The following is a 16,039-nucleotide window of genomic DNA, read 5'->3' as shown; positions in this document are numbered from 1 at the left end:
AGAGATGGGGCAAATCTTGCTCTGTCACCCTCTACTCAGTCACTATTTTACTTTAGCTGATAGCTCTCTGGGTTGTTTCCTTTCCCTTCAAAAAAGGGAAAAAGAGAGTTTCTTAGTGAATCTGCAGTATTAGGCATTCCTCAGGTGCCTTTTGATAGCAGCCTTTGACATGTTGTGTTATTTGTTGCAGAAATGACTCTGGGGACCATTCTGACCACATGCATTACTATCAGGTAGGCTTTAATATGGGAGTACTCTGTTAAAATCTTCAGGTGATGAGCCAGGCACATTGATGCACACCTAGGATCCCCCACCCAGAAGCCTAAGAAAGGAGGATCTCAACTGAGACACCAGTCCTGGGTGACTTAGCAAGATCCTGTCTCAAAATAAAAAAATAAAAAGAACTGCAGTTATAGCTCAGTGTTAGAGCACCCTTGAGTTCAAGCCTCAATTCCATTTAAAAAAAAAACAAAACTCACGTGATTGAAAGGATGATTTTATGCAGTGGGTTACTGTTAAGGTGTATGGTTCTTAGATAGTTCCATAATTTTAATTTCACTTTTTGTGATAGGGTAAAAAATATTTCCGAGATAGGAGGGGAGGTGGCAGAAATTCAGACTGGTCTTCAGATACAAATCGACAAGGACAGCAGTGTAAGTAGTTTTTGTTTTACTTATTTAATTCTTTTTGCTCAACTTGCTACTCATTGCTTAAAATCTATATGATCACAAAGTTAGCAAGAAAGGCTAGTGATTGGGGGAACTCATCTAGAGAGAGTACCATCTAAAGATTCTGTACCTGTTTGGGTTGGCCACCCTAATTTTTAGGTTATTCTTGGTGGATTGCTCAGTAGGGGTTTCATTGGCTAATGACTAACTTTGGCTCTGATTTTATTTCTTGTAGCATCATCTGACTGCTACATATATGATTCTGCTACTGGCTACTATTATGATCCCTTGGCAGGAACTTATTATGACCCCAACACCCAGGTGAGTTTTGGGCTTTGTTTATTCTGCCAATGATCCTTTTGAATGAAGCACCCATAATTTGTCATTTTGAGGAATTTATTTTCTGGATTCTCATTGCATGAAAAGTGGAAAAGTTTAAATCAATGGAAACTGAACTCTTACCTATATGGAAAAATCAGTGCCTTGTGGCATTACAGGTAAGATCAGTGCTGCTCTTGGAAAAAGTGGATGAATGGTGGTGTGCGTGTGCCCTGGCCTCTGGAATGGATTGATATAGACTCTTAGGCTTGTGACTAAGAGCAATTCTTTTTCATAGAGGGGAACTATGTTCCTTAGACCTGGAATTGAAGGAAAGTACAATATTCCTTAGATTTATCTCTTTCCCACTATATTTACAGCAAGAAGTCTATGTGCCCCAGGACCCTGGGTCACCTGAGGAAGAAGAAATAAAGGAAAAGAAACCCACCAGTCAAGGGAAGTCAAATAGCAAAAAGGAAATGCCTAAAAAAGATAGCAAGGAGAAAAAAGACAGAGGAGTGACAAGGGTAAGAGGACTTGTGTGTCTGCTTTTACCACATGATTACAGATCTAAATGTAGGATTTATGAACAGTGATCTAGGTTTGAGGTATAAAGTTACTGAAAAAATAAACTGGACACAGTGGCATACTTAATCCTAGCAACTCTGAAGACTGAGACAGGAGGATCTAAAGTTAGAGGATAGCCTGGGCAACTTAATGAGACTACCCTGTCTCAGGGAGAAAAAAAATTTAAAGGGGCTGGGGATGTAGCTTTGTGATAGAGTGCTTGCCTAGCATGTGCAAAGCCCTGAGTTCAATCCCCAGTACTGAAAGAAGGGAAAAAAAAAAACAACTCAAGGCAGTCCCTTCTTATGTGTCTTATAGCCCTATAGTAACACTCTCCTTTTTACAAATGAGAAACTTGGATGGTAGAACAAAATGATTCAATTCAAATCCCAATACCTCATCTACACAGATTTTTACCTTTCTGCTTGCCTTTTTAGTGCTTAACTCTGGATACACATTTTCCTCTAGGAATAATTGTAGCAGGAAATACCATTGTGTTCTTTATTAACTTTCTGTTTTATCATAAGTATTTTTCATGTTTATATCATAATCCTTTATTTTCAGTGCTTCTATGCTTAAAATTCACAATAAACTATTCCGTCATTTTCTTCAGAAGTCTTCGTTGTCACTTTCAAATCTATTATAATATGCAGCATTTAGCATTTTTCCCTTTTTTAAAAAAAAATATATTTTTAGTTGTAGATGGACATAATACGTTTATTTTGTTTGTTATGTAGTTTTATGTGGTGCTGGGGATCAAACCCAGTGCCTCCGATGTGCTAGGCAAGTACTCTACCCCTGAGATATAGCCCCAACCCCTATTTTTCCTTTTTTTTTAAATGGTGTTGGGAATTGAACCCAGGGCCTTGTGCATGCAAGGCAAGCACTCTACCAACTGAGCTATATCCCCAGCCCCCTGTTTTTTCTTTTTAAATTACTTCCTTAGAATAAATTTTCAGAATCAAAGATGATACGTTTTTTCACAAGCAATATAAAATAAAATTATTTTCTGAAACATATTGATTTACCCTTGTACCAGTTACATATTAGTGAAAGTAGATGAATTTTGTTGTGATGCAATTCATAACTTTTACCTTTTTCTTTTCCTTCTAATATTGCTAGTCATTTAGTGAAACAGAAAAAGAGAAGAAAGTATGTATGTATACTTGTTTATCTAAGAATTTAAACTTCAGAGTCTTATTAGCTTAATGTTTGGATTCTTCTTCTGCCCCTTAATCTTTATAATTGTATTCCCAGTCATTTGTAAAATAAGACTATTTATGCCTATCTAGAAAGGTTGTAGTAAAAGGTAAAGAAGATAATGGTATACATGTAGTGCCTGACATGTAGTAATCATATAATATATGTAAATGTTATATTTTTAATGTATTTATTAATTTTTGTAGTTGTAGATGAAAAGCATGCCTTTATTTCGTTTATTTATTTATTTTTTTCATGTGGTGCTAAGGATTAAACCCAGTGCCTCACACATGCTAGGCAAAGGCTCTACCACTGAGCTACAGCCCTGTTATATTGTTTGTTTTTGGTGCAGGGAAATAAACTCAAAGCCTCACACATGCTAGGAACACATTCTACCACTGAACCATACCCCCACCTTTAAATGTTATATTTTAAAAGACTCTATATTTCAAAATCATGATAGCAACATTTCAACAGGGTTGACTCTTAACTCTTTATCATGTAAGAGTTACTTCAGAGAATGGGAATGTAGCTCAGTAGTAGAGCTAGCTTACCTTGCATGCTGCAGGCTCTGGGTTCAATCACCAGTACTGAGGGGTACAAAAATTACCTCAAGGTTTGGTCAGTTTCAGGAAAATGCCGGTGAGGGGAAGGCCCCTCCAGAGGACGTCTTTAAGAAGCCCTTGCCTCCCACTGTGAAGAAGGAAGAAAGCCCCCCTCCAGTAAGGCTTCATGTGGATGCCCTGGGGACGGTAGGGCTGGGTCTGCTTCTGGATAGGAAAGGAAACTCAAAGGCTGGTGCCTCACTCTGGGCTTGGCCCTCTCTCTCTCTCTCTCTCTCTCTTTCTCTCTCTCTCTCTCTCTCTCTCTCTCTCTCTCTCTCTCTCTCTCTCTCTCTCTCTCTCTCTCAGAAATAAGGATTCCTCTTGATTATAAGTATGAGTTTAAATTTCCAGTCTGCTAACAAGGGTGTCTACCATTTTTACCTAACCAAATGTCCGGCCCTTTTAAGTTACAATCTTATTATTGGTAGTTCTTTTCTAAATCACCAAGGAAACCCATTTTCCTGTTATCTGTGTTTCATGCCTTTTAGTGCCACGTAAGAATCTTAGATGTAGAGTATGCATGTGGTCATTTTCATAGTTGGCCTGACTGGTCAAGATACTAATATTATTACCCATTTTTAGGTACCTTGAAGTGAGTGATAGTCTCAACCTAATCACTAATGATTCCAATTGAATATAAATATACAACAGTAGTGACCATGTTCTATTTTTTTAATTTCCATTGATGATAGGCCAGTGACCATGCATCATTATTAAGCAGTTTCTACAAGGTATTCTTTGCCTATTCCACATTATTAATTCAGCTCATTATGGCATCTCTCCTAACAATGTTCTTTACCTTACTCAGGAGCCAGATTGGTCTACCCGAATGCTTATTACCAAAGTTGTTTCTAGTCTGCCTCCTAAATCTCCTTTACCTAGAGCCTTGGTGAAATTCATCTTTCCTTTTTCCATGGGTTACAGTGATTTGGAGGTGTTCATCACTTCCTCTTTATAATTCTTTTTTTTAAATTTTGTTTTAATTACTTATGCATGGCAGTAGAATGCATTTTGACACATTGTACACAAATGGTAATTTTATAGTTCTTTTGCTGTTTTCTATGCCAGTTCCCTTCTCTCTTCCTCAGTGATCAAGGAACAAGATCAAGCTCTAGGCATGTTGCTGCCACCTGGGAAATGAACAGCATGGCATTGGGCATGTTTTGAACCCAGTTCACTATTTCAACTAAAAGAGAAAAAAGACAGGATATACCCATATCAAAATATTAAAAAAAGGGGGGGGGGCCAAAAAATGTAGCTTGAGTTGGTGTTGATCCCTGGCCGCCTCCTTCTTTCAGCCGAAGGTGGTAAACCCACTGATTGGCCTCCTGGGTGAATATGGAGGAGACAGTGACTATGAGGAAGAAGAGGAGGAGGAACAGATCCCTCCTCTACAGCCCCGCCCAGCACAGCTCCAGCCACGGGAATTGCTGACCAAGAAGGAGAATGAAGAAGACAAACTTACTGACTGGAATAAACTGGCTTGTCTGCTCTGCAGGAGACAGTTTCCCAATAAAGAAGTTCTAATCAAACACCAACAGCTGTCGGACCTGCACAAGGTATTAAAGGAAGGGGCCATGACTTTTCAAGTTTTGATTCTTTGCATTGACGGGTATTACAGAGAATAAAGCTTATACTGTCCTTCCTTAGCCTAAATAATCCCCCAGTTCCTATCATTCAGTCAGTTCAGTTCAAGAATTAATTATCTTCTACTTTTTGTTCATGTGAAGTAATGCATAGTTCACAGTTATGTATTAAGGCTGTACCTTCTAACAGTTGACCTCAGATAAGCCCCTTCTCTTCTTTGACATTCATCTGGTTTTATCTAGCTGTGAGTCAGATTCTGCCATCTCCTAATGTAGTGAGTATAATTATAAGCAACAACAAAACAGATATTTTGGGGCTGTTAAACTTACATATGTTGGTCTTCTCCTGCAGTCTTCCCATTTATTTATACTTACTAAGGAGCCAGCCAAATTATAAACAAAGCCCCTAGATAAACATGTTCTCAGAGTAATTTCTTCATACTTCTTTTCTAACAGATATTGCAAGATAAGATGTGAAGGGAATGGATTTAGGTTTCTCTCAACATAAAACCCAGAATCATGCATAGCTAAAAGCTGAGACGTTTTTCTTTTGGTATAAGTATACCAACCACTTTGCCCAGCCTGCCCCTATGAAGGCTGTGCAAAGCTCCTAGAACTCTTGAGATGCTCCTCCTGGACAATCCCTGGGACATAATTACTGTCCAAGTCCCCTTGACCTTCTGGAATTCTGAGTCGTTATATTGACACATTTGAATTTCAGCTTTCTGCTGAAAATGCCAGTAAATGGGAAAAGAGATGAAAAGTAGTGATCAGGACAGAGGAGTCATAGGTGTGATGAGCCCTAGGACAGTGGACTGAATTACTTTTCCTTTTCTTGGAGTCATCTAGTACAAACCATCTGTCCATGCAAGAACTGTTTGGACTCCTTATAATTCATATATATACCTGCATCCTTGTGTAGTGGAGCTATGCTTGAGGAGTATGGGGCTCTTAGAACAGTCCATTTGTTCCTTTAGGATTATGGTTCTACTTTTTATATTTCTTTGGGCCCTTGAAAGAGTGACTAGTGTCTAGTGATAATGAATGGTAGAAGTGGTAGGCAGAATGTGTGGGCATGTAGTTTTCTTCACTGGTGCACTCGGATCCTCTCCCATTAATTTTCACTTTAGTTGAAGACAAAAACCAAATTTGTTTTCCACATCTTGGAGAAAGGTAAATCCTGCATTAGAATCTAGATTCCCCATTGATGAGACCAAAGTAAGACCAGTTAGAGCTTGTTGCTTACATGGTACTGTGATCATTTAGAAGAATCAGCCAATCAGAAGATGTACAGTATTAGGAAAGGCCTAGAAGCGTTTGTAGGACCATTTTTTCCTTGACCTATATTCTTAGATTTCCTTCTTTTCTCAGCAAAACCTGGAAATCCACCGGAAAATTAAACAGTCTGAGCAGGAGCTAGCCTACCTGGAGAGGAGAGAACGCGAGGTAAACTTTGGTGACCTCAATTAACTTGACCCCAATTCTTTTTCTTCTCTGTTATGGACTTTGTAGGCTATATTGAGCCCTCCTTATAAGAAGACAGATAACAAAGAAGCCCCAAAACATGATCATTAAAACATATTAAATTCTAAATTAAAGTGGATTCTAAATTTTGTTGTTTATAAATTATACCTCAATAAAGTTTTTTTTTGTTTTTTTTAAAGATGGTGTTCGGTTTTCTCCATATAGGTCAATAAATAGTACTCTTCTTTCTTCCCCAAATTTTAAATCAATTGGGAAAATGAAGGAGTGTTAGCACTGTTGAAATAGAAGTTTTTACTATTAAAGGCTAAGTTGTAGGAAGTAGTTTAGTATAGGAGCCACTTTGACTTGCTATCTAAACCATACAACTAGATAGTTTCATAACCCCAGATATAGATTCCATTAGCTCAGGGCAGGTCTTATGTGGTGGTTAAGAGTCCTTTTATGGAAAGACCTCTGGGAGATTATCTGTTTCTTGGAAGGGGCAAAGACAGCTGAGATAAGCATGTCAATTAATTCTTTTCAAATTTATCAGCTAAAGAAGCCACTGTATTTGCTAGAAGCGTATGCATGACTGAGAGATTACAGGAGTTACCAGTTGAGCAATCTTCACATTAAAAGAAGTATTAGAGCCGGGTGTGGTGGCATATGCCTGTAGTCCTAGCACTTGGGAGACTAAGGGAGGATGATCACTTGAGCCCAGCCTGGGCAGCATAGCAAACCCCTTTTCAGAGAAAAAAAAAAAAGGAAATAAAAAGAGACGTCAGATTCTCCACCTCCCAACCTCCTTAAGTGGAAATCTTAGGTCTGCTTTTCTGCTCACCTACAGGGTCGGTTTAAAGAGAAGGGAAATGATCGCAGGGAAAAGCTCCAGTCTTTTGACTCTCCAGAAAGGAAACGGATTAAATACTCCAGGGAAACTGACAGGTAAGACAAACCCTTCACTAAGCCATGGCCTCAACACTTAACAGTAAAACCATCTTTTAAGTGTGCCACTGTTTTCTCTTTCAAAGAAGTGAAGCTATTAAAAACAAGGTTTGTCTGAATTCCTTGAGCATGAGATCCACCCTGGCCTTTTGACTACATATATTTATACCAGAAATATGTGCATTTACATGAAAGGTTGGCTGGGTTCTTCAGCTGCTCAAAGCCAGGTGGGAGTGGCTACAGTCAGGCACCTTATCTCAGCAACTTAGTGAGATTCTGCCTCAAAATTTAAAAATACAAATAGTTCCCAAATTATAAGCCCAGAGTTACGTGGAATCTGTTGATGATCCATTGTATACAGGTACTGTGTTATACTTAGGTGGACAATACATACAATGTCTTTGACATCGGTGTGAACACAGAATGTTGAGAAAGTTTAGGTGATGTATGTCAGGGAGGGCATTTCACTTGGAGGGAATGATATAGCATGAATGAAAAAGTTCATGCTGCATTTGAGGAGTTATAAGTAGTTTGATGAGGCTAACCATTGGGAGTGTGTTGTTGAGTGACAAGAAATACAGCAGATACAATAAAGGCCAGTTTGTGAAGTTTGTACTCCTTAAACACCATGCACCATTAAGTGCCGCAGTCTGTCTGGGCACAAAATAACCGAGCCGCCACAAAGCCTTGTAGGTTCAAACAGCAACTCTTTATTCCCGAACTCTCACCGGCACTGTACACACACTTCCCGGGAACACACTCCCTCCACAGGGCTCCGCACTCTGAACTCAATACGAACTCCAAAGTAGCGGGCGCCAGGCAGCAGGATCCGTCCCTAATCCCAGAGCTGCCCTACTCCTGGAGGATCCACCTTAATCCCGGAGCCGCCCTAATCCCAGAGCAGGGTCACCTTTCAACCATTCCCTCTAGCAAAATGCCAGGCATCATTCCGACTAAACTGTGGCTCTCAACAATTAAGGTTGTTTTCATTAAAGGCAGTGGGAAAGCAAGGTGTAGTGGTACACGCCTGTAATCCCACTGACTGTGGATGCTAAGGCAGAAGGGTCACAGATTCAAGGTCAGCCTGGGCAATTTAGCCAATCTCAAAAGAAAAAATAAAAGAGATTGGGAATGTAGCTCAGTGATACATTGTCTTGGGTTCAATCCCTAGTACTGTTCCCCGCCACCCACCGAAAATAGTATTGGGAGGTCATGGAATGATTTTAAGTAAGGTGTTCATCTAGTTTTGCATTTTAGAGAGATTGTTAAGTGGAAGATGAATTCATAAAAGGACTAAATCTGAGAACACGCAGGGAGTATGGCAAGGAGAATGAGTTAAAGGTATCAAATCCATCAGTGTTTGTGATCAGTAGGTTATCTGGGAAACCAGAAAAGTCACTGATGATACTCAGGTTTCTATTGGGTGTCTATAGTGAGAGGGAGCAGTTAAAGCCTTGAAAGGGGGAAAAGGGTGACAAGAGGATGCATCAGCAGAAAGAGAGTAGTCATTTTAACAAGAGAGCTTGAGTAGGTCTCTTTGTCAGTAAGCTAAAAAATCAGCAGCTGGAGGAGATTACACCTGTGAGGAAAGGAGATGATTAACAGAATAAACCCTGAAGTCGTTGGACAGGGTCTGGGGCCCTGATATTTCAGCTTAATTTGATCACAGCCCAAAATAAGAGGTGTGTGTGTGTGTGTGTGTGTGTGTGTGTGTGTGTTACTGGGGATTGAACAACTTGCCCTTTTTGTGAACATACACCTTGCCTAGTAAGAGGGCTGGATTACATGCCTGAGGAAGGTTGCGCAGAGGCCTGATTTAGCTTAATTTCCAAGCCTTTTTACAATTTGCCCTCAGATTCCTACCATTCCTCTCCTGGAAAGATTGTGTTCTTTCACTTTTCCTTGTTTGTGTCTTTTACTCTCATACTTTCTTTAGCCCATTAATTATTTGTCAAGACCCAATTCAGGTCTGAGGCTGCGGCTCAGCAGTAGCGCACTCACATGGCATGTGTGAGGCACTGGGTTTGGTTCTCAGTACCACGTATAAATAAATAAATAAAGTTCTATCAACAACTAAAAAGTTAAAAAAAAAAAAAAAAAGACCCAATTCAGAATGTACCTTCCTATCATATTTTTTAAATATTTATTTATGTATCTTTAGTTTTAGGTGGATACTTTAGTTTGTTTTTATGTGGTGCCGAGGATTGAATCCAGTGCCTCATACATGCTAGGAGAGCACTCTATCACTGAGCCATCACCCCAGCCCCCCATCATATTTTTAATGATTTTTTAATGACAACCCCTCAGAGATTGTGTCCAATTTTGTTTCTCTAACAGATATCCACTGTTGCCACATCCACGGTCAAACCCTTCAATATTCTGTAAGCATCTGTTGTCATAATTCTCACATCTTTTTCCATGAACAGGGCCAAATCATGGTCATCTCTGAATCCCCAGGATAAGCCTAATGTGTAGGTAGCAGGCACTCAAAGGTGTTGTTTCATATTCTTTATAGAAGACATATCTGAACCTAAGAACAGAAGGTTTTGTTAGACTCACCAGCAGGTCATCTTGAAGTGATTGTGTATGTCTGCTTCTCTTACAGTGATCGTAAATCTGTTGATAAAGAAGACCTTGACACTAACAGTAAAGGTGGCTGTGTCCAGCAAGCCACTGGCTGGAGGAAAGGGGCAGGCTTAGGATATGGCCATCCTGGATTGGGTTCATCAGAGGAGGTAAAATTATTTCCATGTTGTTGGAGGCTACTTGAGCCTAAAATATTTATAACTTTCTCTTCCTCTCTGGTCCAGCATAATATCATTTTAGCTAGGATTTTCTACTACTGACCTAAGATATGAGAGCTCAAAAACCCAGTTTTGATCACTGGGGTATAGCTTGGCATGCTGGGCCTTTGGTGGTTTGGTTGCAATGGGAAGGGGAGGGAAACATTGGAATGGAGTTTATACTCTATAGAGAGCAGTATGGGAATCTGATAGTTTGAAATTGAAGGATCACTTGGTAAAAAGAACCAGGGAATAAACAATAAAAAGTATAAACTGCCTTGCATGGTGACACATGCCTGTAATTCCAGCAACTTGGAAGGCTGAAGCAGGAGGATCACAAGTTCAAGGCCAGCCTCACCAACTTATTGGAGAACCTGTCTCAAAATTAAAAAAAAAAAAAAAAAGGCTGGGATGTTGCTCACTGATTAAGCACTTCTGGGTTCAATCCCCATACCCCCCCCCCCAAAACAACAACAACAACAAAAAACTATAGTGGCTCCTAGAGGGATTATAAGCAGAGGACTCTGATGGCTAAAGATTGAGAAGGGGCTGGGTTGTGGCTCAGCGGTAGAGCGCTGGCCTAATAAGTGCGAGGCCCTGGGTTCGATCCTCAGTACCACATCTAAATAAATAAATAAAAAGAAAGTATTGTGTCTGACTGCATTTAAAAAATAAATATTAAAAAAAAAAAAAAAGATTGAGAAGCATAGTCCTGGTTTCCAGAAAGGACTTTGCTTCTCATATTGCAGTAAAAGCCTCAAGAAAAGAATCAGAAGAAACGTTGCCCATTGTTTATTGGCTTGGTTCCTCTCTCAAAATGCCAGCCATAGAAGATTGGCTTATCTCTTTCCTACAAAGCTTCTCATATCTCTAATAGTGAGGCCTGTACCAGCAGTCATGGTATCACCATCCTCCTATTTGTTTTATAATGAAAGTTTTTTGTTGTTGTTGTTGTTTTTTAATTCCCCTATAACCTTCTCCTTTCAGGTTCAGAAATGCTTGTGGTCAGAGATCAGCCCTGAGACTGATTAATTCACAGAGCCCACCTCACTGTCTTTGTTTTGCAGACGGATGGCCGGATGCGGGGACCTGGTGTTGGCACTCCAGGAAGAACCAGCAAGAGACAGTCCAATGAGACTTACCGAGATGCTGTTCGAAGAGTAATGTTTGCTCGGTATAAAGAACTTGATTAAGAATGGAGACAAGTCCCACAGGACACATCTCCTTTTTTGTTTGTCTGTCTCTCCTTTTGTTTTGTTACTGTTCTTGCTGCTAGAACTTTTTTAAATAAACTTTTTTTCAATGTGATTATTTTTTGTTGAAGTTTTCTCCCAAAGACTGGTAGAGGGTGTACTTAATGGAAGGAGAGAGAGAATGCCTTGGTGTGGGCCCATCTGAAGTGATGTTGAAATGGCAACTAGTGCTACAGTGAGCCCTGGAATGCTGCCTCCTATCAGTGTAAGTGGGCAGGTGGTGACGACCTTCAAATAGCTTGTGTGAATGCTATCAGATTTCTAGACTTTTTTTCTCTAATCAGTGAAAATAGCATTTAGTTATTCATTTCTGGGTGTTTTTTTGTTTGTTTTTTGGTAACTGCTAAGGCAGAACACACTTCCATTTGTTGGCTTACAACTAAGCCACATCCCCAGCCCTATTTTTGTATTTTATTTAGAGACAGGGTCTCACTGAGTTGCCTAGCACCTCGCTTTTGCTGAGGCTGGCTTTGAACTCCTGCCTCATCCTCCTTAGCCACTGGGATTATAGGCATGTACCACCACACCCAGCTGATTAGAGCTTTGAAACAAGGTCCTCAGTTCAATCCCCAGCATTTAAAAAGAAAGTCCTCTTCTGTTGAGCACAGTGGTACATGCCTAAATCCCAGGGACTTGAGAGCCTGAAGCAGGAGGATTACAAACTCAAGGCCAGCCTCAACAATTTAGTGATATCCTCAGCAACTTAACAAGTACCTGTCTCAAAATTAAGGAAGGAACAAAAGGACTGGGCTGCAGCTCTGTGGTAAAGCACCCCTAGATTCAATTCCAGGTACCAAAAAAAAAAAAAAAAAAGTCTTTTTCTGACTTCTTCATGGTTATGGGGAAGTGGACAGGCAATATGATACCTTTTTTTCTGAGTACCTGCTGGGTACTTGATGCTTGACACTGATCACAAACTTTGGCATAATAAATACTGGCATTCCTTTGTGGCCACTGCCACAACTCTCCTTCTCTACAGAGCTAAAACCCTCCAAGGAGTTATCTACTATCTTCCAGATCCTTTTCAAATTTCCCATCATACCATTTCACAAAAGTTTGCTTCAAAAGTGAGCTAAAAAAAAAATCTTTGTAGTTTAAAGACCAAGTCTATGAAGCTGTTAGAACTTTTAAAAATAATTATTCAAGGTAATAGAGTGCTAAGAATTGTACTTTGCACATGTCTCAGGGGAAAAATGTTAGGAGAATTGAAAGTTTTAAAGAGCATTTTTTATGGTATAAGGCAGAAGTCTACATAATTTTTGCCAAAAGAGCAGAGATTTACTGCTTTAGGCTGAATGGATAAATGATCTCTGCTGCCAACTATTTAGCATTGATATTGTAGGGGAAAAGCAGACATAGCAATGTAAACAAGTGTGGCTATGATTCAATAATAACTATTTCTTTATTCATAAAAATAGGACAGGGGGCTGGGATTGTGACTCAACGGTAGAGCGCTCGCCTAGCACGGGCAGGACCCAGGTTCAATCCTCAGCACCACATAAAAATAAATGCATTGTGTTGTGTCCATCTACACCTAAAAAATAAATAAGTAAAAAAAAATGTTTAAAAAAATAGGACACAGGCTATAGTTGGTCTGAAATTGTAGTTTGTCAGTGCTTGGTCTGAGGGCATAATCTGTATGCATAAAGTAAGACCAAGGAGAGCTGAATTGTATTATAAAAAGTAGGGATTGGGCAGTAAGGACTGGTAGATGTAAAAGGGGTTGTATGCTAAGGAGAAAACATTACCAGCAACAGTAATTATAAATGTCCATTAAATTGTTTGCCATCCTGTGTCCAGATGTTCCCCTCTCTCATATTGAGGATCAAACCCAGGGCCTCACACATAAGATACAAGCTCTCTACCACTGAGGTATTTCCATCCCTTTTTTTAAATTTAATTTTATATTTGAGACGGTCTTAATTACCCAGGTTGCCTCAAATTTAACAATCCTTGCCTCAGCCTCCAAAGCAGGTGGGATTACAGATATGTAACTTCTCTTAACCTTTGATAACAAATCTGTGTAAGCCTCTAAAAAGGAAAACAAATAAAAACATTAGCTTAGGAATTGAGAACTGCAGTTTCTGGGACTTGGTATCACCAGTGCTACATTACATCTGAATCTTTCAACCCTGAACAGTGGTACTCCCAGAGCCCTCTTGTCAAACTGGTGGTCTGCAGGTTCATCTGTGGTGCATCTCAATATTCTGTATTGGTCAAAATCCTTTTTGGGAACTGGTCCAGTTTTATCCTGGATAGGCCAAACCAGATTTTCCTTCTAAACTTGTCTTACCCCACTGAACTGGGAACACAAGATTTAGGACACATCAAATGTTTCACCACTGAATGAAGTTATTAAGCCAATTATTGACTGCTCAGTAGAGACACTATTTGGTTATTAAATTATCAATTTTGAGAACTTAGTCTACTTACCACCAGGGCTTATAACAAGACTAGTATTGGTCTCTGCCCATGGGATTCAGACCACTGGTAAAAATGAATACTGAGTAGTTACTGATGTGATGAACACCTCAAGGGAGAAGTACAATAAGCTATCAGAATGATATGACATGGACTTAATCCTTGTTTGGTGATAGCAACATCTTCCCTGAAGGAAATATTTAAGCTCAAATATCAGACTAGTTTGACCCATTACTAAGGTGTTTGTTTAATTGATTTAATGGCTTGATTTTTGCAATTGGAGATTTTGGAAATCAGGCCTCAAATTTCTAATACATTTTAATAATAGTACCTTGGGTACTAATGAAAATAGGAATGAGGGTGTGAAAAGTGTCATCCTGTGATGTCCTTCAGAGGTTCCCTAAGGCTTTTAGTCAGTGCTGGAGTAGGGATCTTGGATAAAGATCTTTCTTTACTACTATATCCCTAAGGCCTGGATAACACAGTATGCACTCAATAAATTTACAGTGTTTTCCATAGAAATGCTGGGTTAAATTTTGATTGTATATCTAGTTTATCAAAGCCCACCTCTGACAAAAGAAATTATCTTAGTTTTAATTCCCAGAAACCTCCCTTCCAACAAAAAATGCTTGTTGGAACTACTCTGGGGACAAGGCAGTCAGCCACTAGTAGCCATTAAGTCTAGAGAGTTCCCAGTTCTTGACATCTGCATCATTCATTGTAGAGTTTGCAATGACCTCATCTATTGTATTTGTTTTGGAACTAGGGATTGAACCCGAGTGCTTTACCACTAAGCAACATCCTCATCCCTAGCCCTTTTTATTTTTTATTTTGAGAGAGGGTCTCAAAGTTGGTGAGGCTGATCTTGAACTTGAATCCTCCTGCCTCAACCTCTCCAGTTGCTGGGATTATGGGATTACTGTGCGTGCCCCCATGCCCAGGCTATGTTTAAGTAAATATTTCATTAAATACAGTATTCAAGTGCCTTCTATGGATCATATATATGTACTTTTTTCTGTTGATATGGGCTTCCCCCCATAAATTGGACATTGGACACTATATAAATTGTGTGTGTGTGTGTGTGTGTGTGTGTATATATATATATATATATATATATATATATATATATATATATAAAATGTGTGTGTTTACACAATACATATATACAAGTGAGGTGGAACTATCTCAAAGGCCATCAGAGTCCAAAATATCCTCTTTTGAATTTCCCAAAGTTCCTTGCTTCTTTCTGCCATAAAGATTATGCTTTGGTAACAGATTGACTTGTTCATTCATTGCTTACTGCTTGTGCACCATGTGTGCACCAGTAGAGGCACTAGGGATATTGTAGTAAACTAAACAGACATAAGTGCTCTTCCTCATTCTAGTGGTTAAGGGCATGTTCTCTGAAACTAAATTAGTTCAATTCCCAGTTCCACCACTATTATTAGCTTGTATGACCTACTAGGTTTGTAAAACAAGGACAGTGATGGCTTTGACTAGAAGAACAGTAGAGACAGAAGTGGACGGACTCTGAATACACTCTAAAGGTAGCTTCTACAGAATTTGTAGACGGATTATGTGCCAGTAAATGAGAAAAGTCATGGGTATTACTACTACTACAAGGTTTTGTCCTGAACAAGGGAAAGTGGAGAATTGTGGTGTAAGAGCTAGGAAGTTTGTAAAGGAGACAGTGGTTTTGTCCATATTAACTATGCCAGTTTAATAATTCTGGAAAGTGACTTTTCTGAGATTTTGCTTTAAAGAATATCAATGGAATGATATTGAAAACCTGCCTACAAGAATTAGCTCAATTTCCATAATCCTCAATTACCTCACCTGAAAAAATGGGTTTAATGCCATCTCATAGTTTATGATAAAGACACAAAAAATAAGCATTTAGCACAATCTAGGACAGTGATCGACAACATTCCTTCTTTTGACAGATGAGACGCGTTTTCCATGGTGTCAGGCGCTTGTAGGAAAGGCAAACAATTACTATGCCTAATAGAAGCCGTCAAAGCTCTCATTCCGGTCCTGAAAGGCAGATTGGCAATTCTGTCCAGTGTTACAATAAAGAGAAATACGCAAGAAATTAACAGGACGTAGTGACAGGATGCCCGGGCGACCACATTTCCCGGCAGCCTTTGCGCATCTGGGAGCTTTTGAGGATTGGACGCCTCTGCAGAGGCGGGTGACGGGTGCGGGGGGCGGATAGGCGCGAGGTATTGT

The 16,039-nt window shown here is 39.6% G+C and overlaps 1 protein-coding gene across 9 annotated transcripts in view; it reads left to right on the top strand.

The window, feature by feature from the left end:
- The window catches only part of Rbm6 (RNA binding motif protein 6), a 99,286-nt gene extending 87,842 nt beyond the window's left edge, over positions 1-11,444 (top strand). For all 9 annotated transcript variants that reach the window (XM_046431302.2, XM_046431301.2, XM_046431304.2 and 6 more), the window contains 10 exons: positions 191-233; positions 572-653; positions 904-989; positions 1,367-1,513; positions 3,380-3,475; positions 4,657-4,917; positions 6,316-6,390; positions 7,256-7,353; positions 9,959-10,088; positions 11,204-11,444. In XM_046431302.2, coding sequence (XP_046287258.1) covers positions 191-233; positions 572-653; positions 904-989; positions 1,367-1,513; positions 3,380-3,475; positions 4,657-4,917; positions 6,316-6,390; positions 7,256-7,353; positions 9,959-10,088; positions 11,204-11,329 — 1,144 coding nt within the window. In that variant the 3' untranslated portion in view covers positions 11,330-11,444. The remainder of the gene's footprint in view (positions 1-190; positions 234-571; positions 654-903; positions 990-1,366; positions 1,514-3,379; positions 3,476-4,656; positions 4,918-6,315; positions 6,391-7,255; positions 7,354-9,958; positions 10,089-11,203) is intronic.
- Positions 11,445-16,039: the final 4,595 nt, after the last annotated feature.

This window comes from Marmota monax, unplaced genomic scaffold, assembly GCF_021218885.2.
Source record: "Marmota monax isolate L192 unplaced genomic scaffold, Marmota_monax_Labrador192_F-V1.1 WCK01_AAM20220418_F8-fsc00022, whole genome shotgun sequence".
Classification (NCBI taxonomy): Eukaryota; Metazoa; Chordata; class Mammalia; order Rodentia; family Sciuridae; genus Marmota; species Marmota monax.
The sequence above is the reverse complement of the archived record's forward strand: the minus strand, read 5'-3'. Positions and strand labels throughout refer to the sequence as shown.